Below are 20852 nucleotides of genomic sequence, written 5' to 3' on the forward strand. Positions count from 1 at the left end.
TTTTTGTAATGATGCAAATTAAAAAAAAACAAAATAGATTTCCAGTATTTTTTTTTAAAAGGGGGCAGTAGGGAACCTCTGTATTAGAGGAACCACCCCTATAACATTGGGAGATTAGGATCTTATGAACTAAAATTCTTTAGGGGAGGTCAACCCAGGAGAGAGAGAGGAGGTACCAAAGAATTAAATTTTGAAGAAACAAAAGGAAACAATTCCCATGAAAAGGAAAAACCGGGGTTGTATGAAGAAACTTGTGTAACCCAATAGAGGATTCACCAAACTTAGATTTACAAAGATAGAGTGGGGATGATAGGAAAAAGGACGAGTACCTCAGGAGGAACAAAAATGCCTGTAAATTTCATGTTGCCCCAAGAATGTTAAGAGTACTAAAGCTTAGAATGAGAAGTTGGGGAGGAGAGCAAAGGATAACAAAAAAAATGGTTTTCATCTCTATTGAGGAAGAGGAGAAGATCAAAGAAGGGATGGAATGGCTGCTTAGAAGGTATGGGACTATGATGGCTGATAAAGGAGACAAGACAGACCTGCTCATTTCTTATTTTGCTTCTCTTTTCTCTACCAAGGAGAATGGCTTTGGACTAAAAAGCATAGAACGATATTGGCTAAAAGTGAGTTGCTATTTAAGATTTTGAAGGAGATGGCAGTACTACTGGCTAACATTTCCATAGGGCTTTAAGGTTTGCCAAATGTTTTACGTATTTTATTTCATTTAGTAAGAGATCAACTAGCAGCCCTACATGCATTCAAGGTATTTGGCCCAGATGACCTACATTTTTGAGGATTGAAAGAACTGGAGGATGTAGTTGCTTGAACTCATTGTCAGTCATAATATTTTTTCTGAATAGTATTTTATTTTTTCCAATTACACAATTTTTAACATTCTTTTTTTAAATAAAATTGAGGTCCAAATTTTCTCTCTCCCTCCCTTCCCTCCCCCCTCCCCAAGATGGTAAGCAATTTGACATAGGTTATAGATGTGCAATCATGTGCAATTTCCATATTAGTCATCTTGTGAAAGAAAAAATAGAACAGAAGGAAAAAAACATGAAAAAATAAAGTAGTAATAGTATGCTTCCATCTGCATTTAGAGTCCATCAGCTCTTTCTCTGGATGTGGATAGCATTTTCCATCATGAGTCTTTTGGAATTGTCTTGGATCATTGTATTGCCAAAAAGAGCTAAGTCAATCATAGTTTATCATCACACAATGTTGCTATTTGTCAGTCATAATTTAAAGATGGTGGATAAGGAGAGAGGTACTAAAGGAGTGAAAAGGGGCATGTATCTGGATTTTCAAAAAAAGAAGAGAGTAAGTAGATTCTGCAAACTATAGGCCAGTGAACATAACTTAGATTCTTGGAAAAGTCAGTAAACAGTAGTCAACATCTAGAAAAGGAAGTGGTGACCACAGGGCCAACCTGGGTTCATCAAAAAAAGGTTGGGCTAGACTAATCTGACTTCCTTTTTTGACAAGGTTATTAAACAGATGATCAAAGAGAATGCCACATTTACTAGATTTTAGCAAAGCATTTGATAAGCACCTCATCTTATTCTTATGGAAAAGGTAGAAAGAATTTGGCTAGATAATTATACAATTAGATAGATTTGAGAGAATGACTGGAATCAGAATAGCCATTAATTCTTGGATGTCAGCTTGGCAGATCTTCTCTAATAGAGTGCCTCAGATATCTGTGCTTGGCCCCGTGTTGTTTAATGTTTTTAATAATGACTTGGGGAAGTCATAACTGGCGTACTTATCAGATTTGTAGGTGATACAAAGCTTCAAGGGATAGCCAGTGCACTGGATTCACAGTCAGGATCCCAGGATCCTGGTAGGTCAAAGCACTGGGCTAAATATAATTTAGCACCTTTTGGGATTTAAGTGTATGATGTAGGGCAGACATGTCAAACATGGGCCTCAAGTGGCTCACAAAACACCCAACTAGGCCAGAACCAGATTAAAATGTTGTTGGAAGAAAATAAAAGAAAATACAGTACAATATAGATAATGCTAATTTGTGGTTTTTCTAAGTCAGTATGTGGCTAGGGTGGATCTGTTTCCTCTTAAGCGTTTGATGTAACTGATTTCAGTTTGATTCCACTCAGGTATCCTCATGGACAACCACATGAATTACCATTCCATTCTATATTACTTTCTCCTTGGTTATTAATTCTTTGTTTTTCCAGGTTCCAAGGCAGTCTGGGGAGGTATGTTATGGAATAATCTTGTCCATTACCGAACTGCAGAAAATTTGCTCCCAAAGAAAAATCAGCCATATTTTTTTCCTGTTTTCTAGCACTCCCCTTTTAGTCTCAAACCCTGAATTTACAAGCTTAGCCAAACTCACTATCAATGACTTATCAGTCGGCAAGTATTTATGAAATACCGACTATGTATCAGACAGTGTGTCAGATGCTGGGATGCAAAGACGAAGAACTCAACAGTCTCGACTCGAGGAGTTTGCATTTTGCCAGTGGAGACAAAATGTGTATACGTCAGCATATTTAGAATAAATATGAGGTAGTTAAGTTCAGCGTAGTTAGAGAGGTCAGACACCGGGTCATTTGGGAGGATCAGGAAAAGGTTTCATGTGGAAGGTGGTGCTTGAGCTGCACCTTTTTTTTTTATTACATTTTAGCAGTTTGCCTTTTATTGATGATATGAGATGTGTTAGCTTACAGCTCATAAACGGTGACGATCAGAATTACAGGACATTATCTCAAGACCACATCTGGACTATTATTTTCATGTTGGGGCCCCACAGATTAGGAAACAGATTAATGAACTTCAGAATTTCTGGAGGAGGGCAGCCTGAAAAGTGAAGGCCCTTGAATCCCTGCCATATGAGGGAGGATCAATTCAAGGAACTTGGGAATGTTTACCCTGGAAAAGAGAAGACGCAAAGAAGACAATAGCTGTCACTTTAAAGGCTGCCATATGGAAGAGAATTCAAATTTGTGGGGTCCTGGAGGGTCAGGGTAGAGTAATGAAGAGAAGTTGTAAAGAAGCAAATATAGGCTTGAAGGAAAAACTTCCCAACAAAGCTATTTAGAAGTGGAGTGAGCTGCTTTTGGGATGAAATGGGGCGGATAGGTGGTTCAGTGAGTGGATAGAGTGTCAAGCCTGGAGTCAAGAATACTCATCTTCAGGAGTTCAAATCCAGCCTCAGATACTTGCTAACTGTCTGACCATGGGCAAGTCACTTAACCCTGTTTGCCCCAGTTTCCTCATCTGTAAAATGAACTAGAGAAGGAAATGGCAAATCAATCCAGTATCTATTCCAAGAAAACCTCAAATAGGTCATGAAGAGTTGGACATAACTGAAACAACTGAACACCAACAAAGGGATTCCTTTTCTCTGAAAGTCTTCAGGGAAAGGCTGGATGACCATTGGTTTCATGTGTTTAATGGGGATTATTTTCCAGATGTGAATGTACTAAATGGCCTCTGAAGTCCCTGCCAACCCTGAAATTCTGTAATACTATGAGTGCTATATTTGAGTTTACCTGTCTTGGGCATTGTGTTTGGATGCCCTAGAGTGAAAAGGCCTAAATATGATCTCTTGTTGGAATGCCAACTTTTCCTCATTCCTCAGACCTTTGTTACTGATGACTTTAACAAATATTATCCTTTATTTACCCTATCTAGCTATGGCAGTGTAAAAGAAGGAGACAGGAAATTGAGTAGAGATATCTCTAAGTTAAGTAGATGTCCAAGTTAAATGTGAAAGCTTTTGAAAAGTTTTGAGTATTTAAATAGAGATTCTTAATTTTGAAATGCACCCAAAGTAGATTAGTAGTGTTGAAGGCAATTTTTAATTTTTAAAAACGTGTGTTTCTGTACACATTCTTTAGCCATGTTGACAAGCCTATAACTGGTGAACTTTATAATGATGGTAGTGAGGAATAAATTCATTCCTACCTTTGTTTAACTTAGTAACACTTTGGGGTATATAAGTAGGCCTCCATTGCACTTTTCCATCTCTCGTATCTAACAGTGTGGATCAATTTAATAAACATTTATCAATAGTTTCTTGTTTTCAATGTATGGTGCTAATTGTTGGGGATGGAGATATGTGAAGATGAAAAACAGTGTAGTACTTGCCCTCAGTAAACTTATAGTCTAACATTCAAGGGATCTGGGGGAAGGTGTTTGGCTTCCTCAAGTATGATAGAAGAAAGAACATGATAAGGACAGAGGGAAGCCTGGCAAAGGACTATAAAATTTTTATGGCAGTGTCAAGAAAGAAATATACCAACTTTTCCTTCTGACCCTTTTTGTCAGAGGTTATGGAATAAGGAGCGTACAGCTTTGGAGCGAGTGCCAAGATCTAAGGTATTGTCAGGAAAAAGCTGTTTCAGTGAATACCAGAAGGTGCAAGAAATATGAGGGGAAGAGATCTAAGGTAAATGGGAAATTAGAGGGCACAGTGCAAAGGGAAGGCAAAAGAGGATAGGGCCAGGGGAAGGTTAGGGCTGAGTTTATAATTGGGGAATGATGGAGGTGGCAGATGGCTGCCAGTGGGTACTGACTTCCCTGCTGGTCCCAGGCCAGGCGTCATGCCAACTGCCTCTAAACATTTAGATTCTTACCAGGTATCTCAAGAGTAGACTCCTTTGTCGATCAATAGGTACATAAGTTAACAGTTTGGCAGTTTACATGAAAAAGAACTAGATGTTTGAGTGGATCATAAGCTCAGCATAGACCAGTTATGTGATCTGGCTGCTAGAAAGCTTAACTTTGTCTAGGTTTCATGTCAGAAATTTTTCTGATTTTCAATTCACTGTCACTGAATTTTGTGGCATAGGTTGCCATGGCCAAAAAAGTTTACTCTGCCAGGTGATGATTTCAATACAAAAGTGGGAAGAGGGGAGGATGGGGAGAAAAATATGAGAAAAAAGGAGAAAGACCAAAAACTTGTCTACCTGCCATTTTACTACTCAAGTAATCTTCTTAATGCATCACCATGATTAGAAGTCTCATCCTCCATATTATGAATACTTTGTTCTGAGAAAAGAATTAGGAGGGGCCAGACCTGGCCAGCATCAAATAATATCTTAAAAAAAGAAAGTGATCACATTTTAATAAATAAGAAAAGACTTACCAACATGTAAATTGTACCTGTTAGCTATCTGTGCCACATCAGACCACTGACCTCTCAGAGCTAAGATCAAAACTTATAATAAAAATGGAAACATTGTGTTGATATGTAGTTATTCAGATTCAACCCTGAATTTCTTAAACAGGTTATTATAAATCAGATCAAGGATAATAGAAATTACACTGACTATAATAATTTAATCCAACAGTCAAATTAATATAAATTAATTGCTACAACAGGAAAATCAAAGAAGTCCAAAAACTCCTTAGTCAACAAACATTTGACTTACTCACTAAATGGAGAATGATAACCGCTGCCAAAGGCAGCACCATGTTAGAATAAAAATGTTTGGGGAAAAGGATGATGGCAGATTATGAGCATTGTTGTTTCATGAAGTAGAGAGATGAGTGGAGGGCAAAACAAGTCCAAAGAAAGATTGGCAAGATATCCAAGGTATCCCAAGGACATTCACAGATGAAAATGGAAAGAAGCCTACAAACAGAAGAAAAAAAGGAAAAGAATTGCAAACACTATTAGAACAAATCATTTTCTTCATCAAGAATCATCCAACCACCACTCTTGGACCATACCACCACAGTTAGAAGAAGGAGAAAAAGGACTACAGAAAAGAAAGATGGAAAAAGCATCTGACCTGGGTCAAACATATATAAAGGAGGTCACTACTAGAGGTCACAATTATTAGGGAATTGAGGGACCAATTTATAAGAAACTAAAGGAGGAGAAGATATCGAACACTTGAGCCTTATTGGTGATAACAAGTGACCAAGAAAATGACAATCTCTATACCTATATTGCATTTCTACAAAATCATTATAAGGGTTATTTATGTGCATAAATTGAGGGATGAGAATCTTAGAAGGGAACAGGCACACTTTTGCAATGATATTCAATAATTGACTATATAGTTACCATATCATAGTTGACTGAAAGATGGGGAGAAATTAAAGGACCTGTTGTCTCTCTATTACTTGTTGATTACAGAAAGAGCATTCCACTGGGTAGAACAAAAGTTGCCTCACAGGTTCCTTTTCCCACAAATTGACTCCCATCAGTACGTCAAGGTAATTCAAGACTCCTTGGAAGATGTCACAACATCTGTTCAATGACCTAAACATCAGATGAGGCATAAAATAGGCAGATAGAGACTCACCAAAACTATTCACCATTGTTATGGAGGAGATCAGGCATGAGGTTCAGATTGGGAAGAATGGTGAGGTCCTCCAAATGTTCAGCTGTTTGCAGATGACACTATATTGATTGCATCAAGCCCCAAGACATTGTAGAGCCTCATAGAAGAGCTCTGTAATAACTCAGAAGACATTGGCTTATTCATCTATGTGGGAAAGACCAACCGAATGAAGTAGAATGTTTATTGCCCATATTCAATGTTCGTCTGGATGAACACCCTACAGAACTTCACAACAGTATGTATATCTGGAATGGACAATACTGATCAATGGTAAGCTGGGCCTTGAGTTGAAAAGGCGTAAGAGAGTGGGCTGGATGGATTTTAGGAGATTATAAAACTCCCTTATTGACTCCAAGCTTCCCATAACAGTAAAGATCCATCTTTTCAATGTAGACATTTTGCTGGTGTTGCTATATGGCAGTGAGACCTGGGACACCACTGCCTTTGATGAACTAGAATATTGCCCAGAGGACCATGGAAGGGCATGTAGTGGCTGTGAGCAGGCTGTACCATGTAACCAACAAAGAACTCTGTGATGAACAGGCATAAAGGATGTCATTCGAGAATTAATTGTACACCAGAAAGAGAAGATGGGCTGGTTGGGTGGCAAGAGGGAGGGATGACAGGTGGACGTCTGGAGTAGAGTGTTCCACTTTTACCCTCACGATGTTGGGTGAGAGAAAGGAAGACCTCTGGTATATTGGGTGGACCCCTTGTGGGAGGACATGCATGAGAAACAGGATGTGTTATGATATGATGTGCTTCATTGATTGGAGCTCCCCAGATCCATGAGATCATAGAACTATTTAAGTGTTTGAATCTTCCTGAATTTTAAATTAGCCTTTCTCTTGAGTGAGGAAGATAGATAGCTACTGTCTATGAAATAATATTGCCAGGTTCATTCCTCATTTTACTTGCTGTGACATTCAACTAGCTTTTAATCATTGAGCTCTTTGCCTTATTGAATATACATCTGAGAGCACTAGAATCTCCCACAAGCCTATTTAATCCTCTAGGAAAGGTGACTATCTCAGGAAAAGATGACTTTCCCGTATTGTCCGCAAGCTGCTGGAGCCCTTGGGTGTCCAGCTATCCCAGGTGGGTTTTCAAGCCCAGAGAGTGACAGTATGAGTTTGTTTAAACTGCTGCCTCAGCAAGTTAGCACATCTGGTTTTCCTCTTGGATGTCCCCCAGCATTTCTTGTCTGTAAGTGGATTGAAACAGGAGCATAGTGTGAGACTGGCCGGAAGACGTCTGCAGGCACAAATGGTACAGGATCAGATAAAAAAGCAGGCTCTCCCCAGCCCTCTTAACAACAGGAAACTTTCCAGATGACCAGTCTGTTAGTCCCATCACTCATGGACTTTCCCCTTCCCCCACCCCTCCTGGCCCTGGATGCCCTCCCTATTTGTTGACTTTACTGAGATTTGTTTCCTTCCAGGAGAATGATGGAGTAAGGCATTCTCCAGGTCACTAATGCTTGATTAGTGGGGAAGCCATTGGAAGCTTCCAGTGGTACCAGGAAGCCTTTAACCTAATCCTTTGTTAGTGTAATTGTTGCTAGAGACTCCGGGGAAAAGTGGGATTTAAAAAAAAAATCACAACAGTTTTGCGTAGGTGTCTTATTTTTTTTTTTTAATTGGCCCCTGCCAAATTTCCTAGCAGGCTACCCCACCCATCATAAGATCTAGTGGGTGGACCAGTCTCTCTGGTTTTAGGGAAAATGAAGGAAAAAAAAGGAAATAAGTGACATTTATTGCCTACACCTAAATTGATAACAGTGGCAATTTGTAGCTAAGGAGCTTTTTGATGACAACCTTTCACCTACAAACAAAACAAATACAATGGGCTCTGAGGGATGCTTGGCTAGGATTCCATGCTGTCCAGCCAAGCATCTCTGAGTGTCGTTGTCCAGGTTGGGCAGAAACAGATCTTTCTTGTCAATTTCTCCTGCAGAGAACAGGAGGATTTTGGCTGCTCACCTGGTGATGGCGACAACTTGGAGGGGAAGTAACTACCTTGGCTTTGTCCCAGCTCATTCTCCCTAGGGGCTGGGCAGGCATTTTCATTTGAGGGGAAGGAGAGACACAGGGGTCCAATGGGCAGTTTTTCAATTGGGGTCTGCACTGATAGCTGTCTTTGGGAGGAGTTCTCAGAGAAAACCTTCAATCTTCTTGGGCCCCACAAAGGCAAGAGTTAAGAGCAATGAGTGGAAGCACATGTAGGTTGAATGTAAGAATAATTTCCCAGTAATTAGAGCTTTTGCCTTGGGAGGAAGTAGAACACCTTGTTCCCTGTCCCTTCCATTGCAGGCCTTACAGCAGAAGTGGAAATAGGGGATCTGGTTGGGCTCCTGGTTTTACTAGGTGGCCCTGAGGCCCCTTCTAGTTCTGTGGTTTTGTGGGCTCTGTCCTCACATTCAGCAACTCTTGATGACCTTTTATGAGGTTTGAAAAATAGAAAAGCAACTTGAATTTTCCTCAGAAATTTTAATCTAATAATTGGACCTAGATGTGTACTGATTATCTATTGGTGAATTAGCCCTAACCCTTCCAAAATAAACTTGAGTTCATACTAAGATAAGCAATGACTATCGAGTGACTTTATTTCAAATACATTACCAGAAAGGGGAAATATACTAATAATGTTGCTTAAACAAATTAGCTTACCTTCAGCTCGTAAAAATATAGTTAAGATTAGGTAGGATAAAAACACATGCTATTGAAGAGGACAGATACTTGGTGAGTTGTCCTTTCTGTCTATTACTGTAAATCTGTTCCCATTTCCCAAGTGTCCATGAACTCTGGCTCTGTTGTTTAAAGACTTGTTATGTATTCTTTGTTACTACCTCTCTCTGTAAACAAGTTCATGCCTGATGAAATGTTGTTTATCCCTCTTGGAGTGGCAGGATTGGATTTTTGGAATAAATTGCCTTTTCTTTTTCTTTTTTTTTTTTCACCAACAACAGTAGGAGTACTTCAATGATTGGCTTTTAGCATTTTTCTGGAAGTAGGAGAGGCTAGCCCCTATTCTTTCTGGGGTTTCTTCACAGTTAAGTAATTCCCCTCCAAAGCAAACTTGGTATCTAGGAAGCTACCTTAAGAGTGAAAATATTTTTATACTCCATTACAATCACCTTGGCCTTTTATAAATTTTGTGTGGTAAATTATTTCTGGTTTGCGGAAGGTGCTCATGAATAGACAGAAAAATGAATTTGAAGTCAAGACCTAGAGAAAGGAAGATGAGAAGTCCTTAGTCATCCTGAACACTTGGGTAATATTTGGTGGTTGGCTGTAGGCCTCACCTGCCTGTATGCTGGCTTCCTACACACAGTTCTGTTTTATAAACAGCATCATCAATATGGCCCTTATAACACAATTGCCATTCCTAAATATTTACCCTTCTGATGAAAGCTGTTATGATGAATCATGCCAATATTTCTGTTTATATTTCTGTTTTGGGGGGTGTGTGTGTATGTATGTGTATGGAAGGTCCTTGGAGATGGAATGTATTTTCACATGATTAAATGGGGACTATGGAGGTTAGAGGAAACCTATAGCTTTGACTTGCTTGTTCATCGAGGTCCTTGTCATAGGATCTTAGAACTAGGGGTGGAAGGGCTGTCAGAAGCCATTTAAGCATGTAGAAATTACTTACTGTGTTCCAGACGTTGTGCTAAGCATTGAGGCCAAAAAGCAAAAACAAAAACAGTATGAGTCCTCAAGAAACTCATATTCTGATGAGGGAAACAATACATCCATAAATATGTATATTCAGGGTATATGCAAGAATATATACAGTGTGCAAAGCATATAGCAAGAATAACTTAATTTTATTTTTAGGCAGTTGGGGTTAAGTGACTTGCCCAAGGTCACACAGCTAGTAAGTGTCAAGTGTTTGGTCAGAGAGCGGATATCAACTCAGGTCCTCCTGACTTCAGGGCCAGTGCTCTTTCCGCTGCACCACCTAGCTGCCCCTATAGCAAAAATAACTTAAGGAGAGACAGTGCTAGTAGCTGGGGGTTGAGCAGGGAGAAGGTAGCATTTGAGCTGAGTCTTGAAGGAAGCCATCATTCTAAGTGTTTTACAGATGTGAAAACTGGAGTGTAAGGAGAGTAAGTGTTTTGCCCAAAGTCACTCAGCTAGTAATCATTAGAGTTGGGATTCGGGATTTGAACCCAGGTCCTCTGCCTTATCCCTGGACACTTCCCAAGGTTTTAGTTTGCAAAAAGAGCTTTCAAGAGGAATCCTCTATCTCTCCTTTACCTTCATCCACTTTATTTTATACCTGGGACTATGTATCCTTGAAATGCAGTACATGATTTTTCTTCCAGGCTTTCCTTTCTTGCTGAATATTCCCTGAGGCGAACTGAATATGTTAATATATCTCATAAGTCAGTGCTCTGACTCCTTAATCACCCCTAGGTCTTGGCTGAGTTCCTTGTAGTCTCTTTATTTATATCTACTATAGATTGCAGAGAAGTCTCAAATTGTATGCTTCAGGTGTGACTTTTATCGGAGAAGAAGTAGATCACTGTTTGAGAGTCCTGAAAATGAATTTAATTTTAGAAACTGTGCTTGCTGCATGTGTCTTACTTAACCCCTTAATACACTCCTTGCCTCTCAACAGTTTATTGAGTCTTAGAAATAAGCCTTTTGGGGAAAACTGAGGCACCACCACTTCTAGTGGCATTTTCCCTTGAAAGCATTTCTAGCTTTCTAACCATTGAATATTTTTCCTTTGTCTAGGATCTTCAGAAAACATGTCTGACAAGATGTCTAGTTTCCTGCATATTGGAGACATTTGTTCTCTTTATGCAGAGGGATCGACAAATGGATTTATCAGCACCTTGGGGTAAGAGCTGCCTGATGTCTTATGTGACAGGCATTAAAAAAATCTTTATTTCAGTAACCTAAGTTTAAAAGTCCTATGGAAGGATTTCGTATGGCTGTGATCACTTTTTTTTACCTGGCTGTAGTAAGTATTATGGTATAAAGAGTGGGACAGTTGATATCTATAGCTAATTTCTTTTTTCCCCCCTTCCTCTCCACCACTGAAATCTCTACCTCACTTCAAACTTCATTTTACTCATAACTTTTTAAAAAATCTTTATCACAAAAAACTTTTCTGAAGTAGAATGAAACATGAATTCAGAAAGAATAAAACCTCACAAGTATAGGAGAGGAGGATGAGGATGTAGCCAGACACCAGTTCATCTGAAAAGGATTTGGAATTTTCAGTGGACTGAAGCTCAGTGAGTTCATAGTATGAAATATCCCCCCGCCCCACCAAGCTCATGTTATCTTAGTCTCCATGGAGAGGCATACGGTTCAGAAAAGGATGCTGATAGCACCACTTTTTTTTTCTGGTAAGATCACTTATCCGTTGTTATCTTCACTTCTGAGTGGTTCATTTTAGAAAGTGTCAAGCTTGTCCAGAAGAAGGTGACCAGAGATGACTGGAGACCATGCTATATGAGGATTCCTTGGCAGACTTGGGGATAGATAGTGAGAAAAGGAAGACCTGGGCAGGGATGGAGGGGGGTGTGACATGAGAACTGTGTTTAGGTGTTTGAAGGGTTATCATGGGGAAGAGGTAATGGTCTTGTAGCTTGTTGACTGACTTAAAAAAATGGAAGTCTTTTTTTTTTATATTATCTACTTTCCCCCAATGTGTCCTATTCCCTTTTGCCCTCCCAGAGAGAGAAGCCTTCCCCTTCTGTATATCTAAGAATTAAAAAGAGGAGGGAAAAGTTCAGCAGAATTACCTTAATTTGTCACCTGCTTCTGACATAATATATAGTTTTCTTTACTCACAGTGTTTAACTGCTTCAGAGGAGGAAAAAAGGTTCATTCTCATATTTCTTCTTTGGAGTCAAGCTTGATCATTATAATTTTACAACATTCAATTTTAAGGTTTTGTTCTTTCTATTTGTATTGTTATAGTTATTGTGTGTATTGTTTTCCTGGTTTTGCTTTGCATCAGTTCATATAGGTCTTCGCATGTTTCTCTGTAATTAATCATATCCATTCTTTCTTCTAATATAGTAATATTCCAATATATTCTTATACCATAATTTGTTTAGTACTTGTTCAATTTTGCCCCAGAGGGCAGAACTAAGGAGCAGGGGATAGAGGTGCAAGGTGGCAGATTTTGGCTTGGTGTGAGCAAAAGCTTTCTGAAAATTAGAGTGATCCAGTGGGCTTCCTCAGGGATTAGTGGATTCTTTCCTATTGTTGGTCTTCAAGTGAAAGTGGGATGACCGTTTGTCAGTGATGTTTCAGGTATGCTCTGGTTGGCCCAGATGATCTCTGAGGTCACTTCCATCTCTGAGATTCTGTAATTTAGACTTTCAACTAGAAACACATTATAATTTTAACTGGAATGTGGCTGAAGTTTACCTTCTGTCTGTGGGAAAAACTTACTAAGCCAATAATGAAAAAAGATTCCAGGGTGAATATTTATCTACTTAGCAGAACAAGCTGTTTTCAGGCACTTCAGGCATTTTTAATTATATACCAATAACACACTATAGTTACAGTAGGAACAGAGGCCCCAGCTGCTAATTAGAAAGGACTCATCCATTGGTTGAACTTGAACCTCTTTGGGTTTCTTTCTTAGCTGTATTTCTTTTTTTTTTTCTTTTAAAATTTTAATTGATATAATTTGTTGTTACATTGCCTGATTTCTTCTAGTACCCCTCTCTCTTCATGAGAGCCACTCCATATAACAAAGATTATTTTTTAAAGGAAAAAAAAGAATGAAGAGAAAAAAAATCTCTTAACTGATAAGCAACAGATTTTGGGGTCTTGTTTTCTAATTCAGTTTGTAACTCTTTTATTTTATTGGATTATTTAATCCATTCACATGTAAAGTTATAAGAGTTAGGTTTTTATTTTTATCCTTGTCTCTAATATGGCTTTCTTTTTCTGAATTTGGATTTTTAAAATATTCATCCTCTTTAAAAATATTGTTGTTTCTTAAGTTATTTTTGCTTAATCATTTTAAGGAAACCCTATTTCCATAGATTTTGTCACTTTCTCTCTCTCTTTTGGCTAGGCAATGGGGTTAGGTGACTTGCCCAGGTTCACACAGCTAGTAAGTGTCAAGTATCTGAGGCTGGCTTTGAATTCAGGTCCTCCTGACTCCAGGGCTGGTGCTCTGTGCCACAAAGCTGCCCCCAATTCTCTTTTCTTTACCCTTAAATTACTTCCTCTACGATTGATAAATGGTCAAAAGATATGAAGAGGCAATTTTCAGAAGAAATCAAAGCTACCAGATGAAAAAATGCTCTAAATCACTACTGATAGAGAAAGGCAAATTAAAACAATTCTGAGGTACCACCTCACACTTACCAGATTGGGTAAGAAGACAGAAAAGGAAAATGACAAATGCTAGATGGGGATGTGGAGTTTTGAACTGGTCTAGCCACTCTGGAGAACAATTTGGAACTATGCCCAAAGAGTATATTCTTTGTGCATACTCTTTGACCTAGCAATACTGCCTAGTAGTTCTGTTTCCCAAAGAGATCAAAGAAAAATGAAAAGGACACATTTGTACAAAAATATTATAGCAGCTCTTTTTGTGGTGGCAAAGAATTGGAAATTTAGAGGGCACCCATCAATTGTGGAATGGCTGAATAAGTTGTGGTATGATTGTGATGGAATGCTATCATGCTATAAGAAATGATGAAGTAGATGGTTTCAGAAAAACCTGGGAAGACATTTGCAAACTGATAAAAAGTGAAGTGTGCAGAACTAGCAGAACATTATACATAGAAGCAACAATACTGTAATGATAATTATGAAAGACTTAGCTACCCTGATCAATATGATGATCCAAGGTAATTCCAAAGGACTCATGATGAAAAACACTATTTACCTCTGGAGAGAGAACTGATTAACTGAGTGCAGATCAAAGAATACTGTTTTTCATTTTTCGTCATTTTTTGGCTTTTCCTTCTCAACGTGGCTAGTGCAGAAATTTTTTGAGTGATTTCACAGGTATAATGGGTGTCTTGTTGCTTGCCTTCTCAGTGAGTTGGGGAGGAAAGGAATCTGGAACTCAAAATTAAAAAAAAAAGAAATGCTATAAATGAATAAATATTCTCCCATTCTCCCTACCCCCTCTGTTTGTCATCCTTTCACCTAATTTTTGGAGTTTACTTATTACTTTTTTTTCATTCTTCCTTTAACATAATTTTTTAATTCTCCCTCTCTTTTTTCTTTCTCCATTAGTTGATTAAAATCCTCCCTTCCTCTTCTCTCTCTTTTTTTTTTAACATATTTCGTTAGTTTTTAAATATTCTGTGTCTTTCTAAAAAGGATTTCTTTACTTTGTTATCATCATTAGTTCTCTTTTCTAAACTGTTATTCTTTCATGGTTGTTACATATATTTATTTCTTCTTTAGTCTGTGTCCCTCATAGAATAAAAGCTTTTTCTCTTTTGTTTCTTTGGAGAGATTTGCTAAGGGAGATTCAGGTTTTTCAATTCTGTCAATTATTTCTCCTGTATAGGCCAGAGACTCTTGCTTTGAAGATTCTTCTTACCATTATACTCTCGTACCATTCGGAAACATTCTGCTGTGATTCCCTACTCTCTTGGGAATCCAAAGTTTTTGCTTTCTTGGGAATCATCACGTGTTGCTTCATTTTTCTTTGTCTTGTTATATTTACTCAGAGATTTCTGGGTTTGTTTAGATGCCATCTTCCCTTCTGTTATTAATAGCTGACCTGTTGATTTATCTATGTGCACTCAACTCTTTAAACAGAATTTTCTTCTGGGATCTTTCATAACTTCAGTCTTTTTTCTTTTATTCCTCTTTCATTCAGTTTCTGGTTCCTTTTTTTTTGATGGCAGATCCCCCAAAGGTTGGAACTCAAAAATGTCTCTGCCTCTTCCCACACCACACTGGGGAATCCACTTTTCACTAGCCTCGGTCCCTACACTAAGTGACGTCAGTGAGTGCAGAACTGGTCTCAGCTAGATCTTAGTCTCCTTTTCTTCTGGCCTGGTGTAAGACTTCACATGTTAGCACCCCGCTCTGGTTCTCTCTGTCCTTTAGTTTAATAGCAGAGATGTCCCAGGCCAACCAAACTTCAGATTTCTGATATCTCCACCTCCTCTGTGGTCATTAATCAGCAGTCTCTCACAATGCTCTATTGCCACAGGGTGTCTAATTTGGAAGCAGGTCTCAGTGCCACTTGGGAAAAGCCAATTTCATCTCTTTGGAAGGGTGGCAGCAGCAAGGCCTGGTGCTGCTGTTAGGGCGGATGAAATGCTGGTGAATCCCCCTGGGCTTGGAGCTCCAAAAGAAGCTGCTCGCTCTCACCTCGTGCAGTAGAGATGTCTCTCTTAGCTGTATTTCAGAACAACAAAACTGCATGTCTTTAAAGCTGTCCAGGAATTCCAGTTTGTCACATGACTTCAGAGCGGCCACCCCCTCATTATTCCAAGATGTGGTTTTACGATATTAGAATTTCATCTTGCCCCCAGTTCTCTCCTCCCTGGATTGCCCTTGAGCCCTATATAATGTCCCAAAGGGAGGTCACAGCAGATTAGAGAAAGAAGGGACCGATTAGATACAAGAAGCAAGTGACCAGCCAGTTAAGTAAGTATTTCCTACATAATCAAGGACTACTCTTAGTTTCTTTGTATGTGCAAAGTGTGAGCCAGGGCTGTGTTGCTTCTTGACAGTAACTATTCTGAAAGCATTTGAGAGGGGATAACCACCAGCTCTCTGAAGACCCCAGTCCTGGTGGCAGCTTGATGCTTCCTTTCATTCCTATGTATTGAAAGTATACTTAACTTTCTCAGATTATTTCTGAGGATGTCATTTCCTGCCTGTCATTTAAATATCTAGGAGTTTGTCCTAGGCATTATATCATTAGCCTCTGGCTCTTTAGGAGTGAGTGTCTAGGGAAAGGAGATTCATTTTGATGTTTAGCATTGACTCTTTGGTCTTATTTTTCTTTTAAAAAAAGTTTTAAAAAAATTCCCTCTGCTATTCATACCTTTGGGCTGCGCACTGTTCTCCTAAGCATTCTTGTAGGTTAGCTCTCAGGTAGTAGAGGTGAATAATCATTGGGAATGAGCAGAGAGGCAGCTTGGGCATCATGACCAGGGTCAGACTCCAAACTTTACTTAATGGTGACCTCTGTGTTTTGCTGGTGCACACTCCTATATGTCACATATATTGGTTGACTGCCCTGTCAACAATTAGAGCTATAGGAAGCTTTCACTCAGTCTAATCCAGCCCACTCATTTTGCAGACAAGGGGCAGAGAGCAGGAGTGATTTGCCTAGTCACCCAGATTTTAAGAGGAGAGATGTGAACTCAGGTCTTCTTTTTTTTTGTCAATTAATCTGTTTCCCTTGTACCAGGAACAGTGGTTTCAAATAGAAGAACCAGGTACAGATTTCTAGGCGAAATTAAATTTGGGCATCGTAATCCTTAATAAGCAAACAACTATGTTCTAAATTAATTTGTTCTTTGACCTTGGGAAATTCAAAGTTCATAACAGGATTGTTCATGGTACCATTGTACTTGGTGGAGCTTCTTTCATCTGGGTACCAAATGAGAGGGTAATAAATACAGTGGAAGAGGAACAAACATATACTTACTATATGCTAGGCACTGTGTTAAACACTTTACAAATACCATCTCATTTGATCCTTATAACAGCCTATGAGGTAGGTGCTGCTCATGACCCCCATTTTATAGATGTGTAAACTGAGGTAAACATATTGAGTGACTTGCCCATGGTCACACTACTAGTGACTGTCTGAGGCCAGATTTGAACTTGGGTCTTCCTGACTCCAGGCCCAGTACTCTGTTTATTACACCATCTAGTGAATAAGAGCTTACATTTATGTATCTAGTGCTTCAAGGTTTACAAAGCACTTTACCTATTGTTTTCTCATTTGAACTCAGCAGTTATGAGGAGGTTACTCCTGAAATTCAAAGAAGTTAAGTGTGCCCAAGTTTGTGTCATCAAACCCATCTGTGCTTCTCTTCATATCACTTCCAGTGTGACCAAATAAATTTGTATTGCACTTGAAGAATGAACCTCTCTCTCCTTTCCTTCTTCTCCTCCTTATCTTCTTTCCCCCTCCTTTTCCCTCAAAGCTGTTTAAATTTGCATTATTGGTGATTGGAAGTATTTTTTTCATTGAGGGTCAATAGCTTGGAGTTCTTTCTTGAAAACTTCCTGTCCATATTCTTTGACCTATTGAGGAATGGCCCTGGGTCTTGTAAATTGGAATCAGTATCTTCTATTTCTTGGTTATGCAACCTTTATCAGAGAAACTTGCTGCAAAAATTTTTATTAGGATTTTATTTTGAGTTTTACTACATATTGTATTTGTTAGTTTTAGTTCTTGAGATAGTTTTTTTTTCCTAATTGCTCTTTGGGGCTTTCACCTGATACTTGAGCATAGCCATTGCAAAATTAAACCTGAACATTAAATTTGGAATATAATTGCAATCCTATATAGACATATTTTAAATATGTGTCTGCATATTAAAGCTAGTTCTTTTCTACCTAAAGAAATACTTCACTTAAGTCCACATACCTTTTTAAGGACTGTGAAAATGATAAAATATAGCACTTTCATGTTTGCAAAGCATTTTGCATCCATTTACTTGTTTGATTCTCACAACACTGGTGAAGTATTACAGATATTATCACCTCCATTTTATAGATGAGGATACTGGAGGTTGTGTCTTGTCTAGAGTCACACATATAGTGAGGGTCTGAGGCTAGATTTGAACCCAGACCTTACTGACTTCAGGTCCTCCACTCTGTCTGTTACTGCTGCCTTCAGATGAACCTCAGGCAAACTACTGGAGTTTCTGGTCTGGTTTTGTTCTGGATGCTGTTTCTGATCTTCTCAATGTGGTATTTCCACATTCTCCTAGACCCTTTACACACCCAGGAGCTTAGGGGACTCTGCTTTGGGGTATACTTTGACCAAGACAGATTTCCCCCTTGTTCTGAGATCATGCATGTTCTCAAAAGAGATAGATTGGCTGCCTCCAGAGGTGGCCTTTTGTCTCTCCTTATTGTGTGGCAGAGAGGCAGCAGTGATACAGAGGAAAGAGGATGGGATTGGGAGTCATAACTTGGGTTTGAAACTTGGCTCTGCCACTTCCTTAGGGGCCCAGGTTTTTTTCATTTGTAAAATGGCAGTTAAATTAGAGAATGTGTAAAGGCCCCTTTCAATTCTACATCCTGTCCACCATCTTCTCCATGCCATGCTAACTGGAATAGCCGGGAAATGCTTCATAGAGAAAGTGCAACACTCTAACTGGGCCCTGAATGATGGATAGACAGAATTTCGAGTGCTGGGGCTAAATAGGGGAAAGCAGCATCAACTAACACTCAGCAGTGGTGATAAATGTGGCTCTTTCCTGGCAAGAACTAGGGGTTCTTATACCATAAGAAAGTGGCTCATGACCCACTTTAAGAAGTTTAAGAAGTGCTGGACTAGAGCAGGGTTTTGTAACTAATTTTGTGTGTTTAACCCCTTTGGTGAAGCCTAGACTCCTCAGAATAACATTTTTTATTTTTAAATATATTTTTAAGTATTTAAAATTAAAAATAGTTTATTATTTTTATTTTAACAAGTATTTTTGAACTAATCTACCCCTTTCATTAACCTTCTACCCTCATTGAGCAGCTTAAAAGAAATAAAAACAGATCTCTCATTACATATCTATGTAGTCTGATAAAGCAAATGTCCACATTTCTCCCTTCCAGCATTTTAAGTTCATCACCTCTCTGGCAGGAGGTTAATGGTGTATTTCATCTTCATTCTTTTGGATTCATAGTTTATCATTGTGTGGGTCAGAATTCTAACATCATTCGAAATTGTTTTTCTTTATAATGTTGATATTGTATAGTTTTCCTAGTTCTGCTCACTCTACCCTGCATCAGTTCATAAAGGTCTTCTAAATTTTCTCTGAAATTGTCCGTTTCATCTAGACTAGAGCAGAGTTTAACAAACTTCTGTGTATACCAGAACTCTTTGGCAGTCTGGTAAAGACTATTGATACCTTCTCAGAATAATGTTTTCAAATGAATAAAATAAATACATAGGATTATAAAGGAAATCAATTATTTTTAAATGCAGTTATCAAAGTATTTTTTAAAAAACAAATTTCCCTGACCCCAATTTAAACCCTTTCAGACTAGGGGATCTCTACAGTTCCTTGTGATTCTGTCATTCTATTATTCTTATTTGTTTGCACATTTAAAGACCTTTGCTACTCTAGTGGGTGTGTGAAGGCATTGTCCTGATTCCAGACATCAGATTCCCTATAGGACCTGTAAGTGTCTGTTCATAATTTATAAAATGTTTCCGGTTTTTGGCCAGGGCATGCTCAGAAGGGACCTCTGGGTGTGTCGCAGTTCTTGTGGGGTGATTAGCTGTGGGATAGCTCAATATGTTTGTGATTGATGGAAGGAAGTCCCAGAGGACCGTTGTTTTCCAGTATTTTTTTCTAAGGGCTGAGCTGGGCTACTGCCTTGCTTGGTTCCCGAGCGCAGGTCCCACAGTTGTGCACTACTTCCTGGAGGTTGATGCAGTTTATCCATACTCTGTTATTAAGAAGGACTTGTGCTCTTTTACATTAGCATATCCTCAAGGTTTAATTGATGCTTTCTGCCCTTTGCAGTCTGGTGGATGATCGATGTGTTGTGCAGCCAGAAGCAGGGGATCTGAACAACCCACCCAAGAAATTCCGAGGTAAGATAGACAGATAACTGAGAGATGCTGCTCCTGTCGGGGGGATCTGAAATGTGCCTTGAAAAGTTTGGGAAGCTAGAAAAGCACTCTTTTTAAGTACGTGCTTTTCTCTTGGTGTTTGCCTGATACCTCATCTTAAAACTGTGACGTCAAATTGAAAGGTTGATGGAGCCTTGCACAAATAATCTCTCCCTGAATAAAATAGAACATCTGGCAAGTCCAAATGAGTGGCTTGCTTTTATGAAGGCCTGGACTATCTGAATTGAACTACTAAATACATTTTACTAAGTGCTAATTAGGTTTCAGGCTTGGTCTGATTACATTTATTTCTTTAAAGGAGTAGAATTTATGGATCTGATCCTGTGAACATTTTTCTCAGCACTGTTTGCTCTTTCTTTGGAGATAATCAGTCTCTAAACCTGGGAAAGAAAACTCTTTGACAATGTCGCTTTCTGTAATTTGGTGTTTTGAGTTAAGCTGGAGGAAGCAAGGAAACTCCATGACCTCTCTTGTGTGGGGATTCTTTTTACATCTTTGTAACTCTTCACAGTGACCCTTTAAAATGCGTAAGGCCATAATTCAAATGGAGAGTATTCTGCATCTTTTTTGTTATGCCCCCAGGAATTTATCCATTTCTGGATTCTATTCAGAGTGTGGGGGGGGTAAGGTTTGTATTGCATATTATATCCTCTTACTTAGTAGTACTGACTCTTTGGTGAATTAGCACTTCTTTTACTTTTTGGGCAAAAGCTGAGGAGCCTGGAAGAGAAGGTA

The 20852-nt window shown here is 38.9% G+C and overlaps 1 protein-coding gene across 9 annotated transcripts in view; it reads left to right on the forward strand.

Moving 5' to 3' along the window:
• The window catches only part of ITPR1 (inositol 1,4,5-trisphosphate receptor type 1), a 393174-nt gene that overhangs the window by 14451 nt on the left and 357871 nt on the right, over positions 1–20852 (forward strand). For all 9 annotated transcript variants that reach the window (XM_078152159.1, XM_078152160.1, XM_078152161.1 and 6 more), the window contains exons 3-4: positions 11078–11183; positions 20008–20078. In XM_078152159.1, coding sequence (XP_078008285.1) covers positions 11092–11183; positions 20008–20078 — 163 coding nt within the window. In that variant the 5' untranslated portion in view covers positions 11078–11091. The remainder of the gene's footprint in view (positions 1–11077; positions 11184–20007; positions 20079–20852) is intronic.

This window comes from Phascolarctos cinereus, unplaced genomic scaffold, assembly GCF_003287225.1.
Source record: "Phascolarctos cinereus isolate Bilbo 61053 unplaced genomic scaffold, phaCin_HiC Scaffold_4;HRSCAF=312, whole genome shotgun sequence".
Classification (NCBI taxonomy): Eukaryota; Metazoa; Chordata; class Mammalia; order Diprotodontia; family Phascolarctidae; genus Phascolarctos; species Phascolarctos cinereus.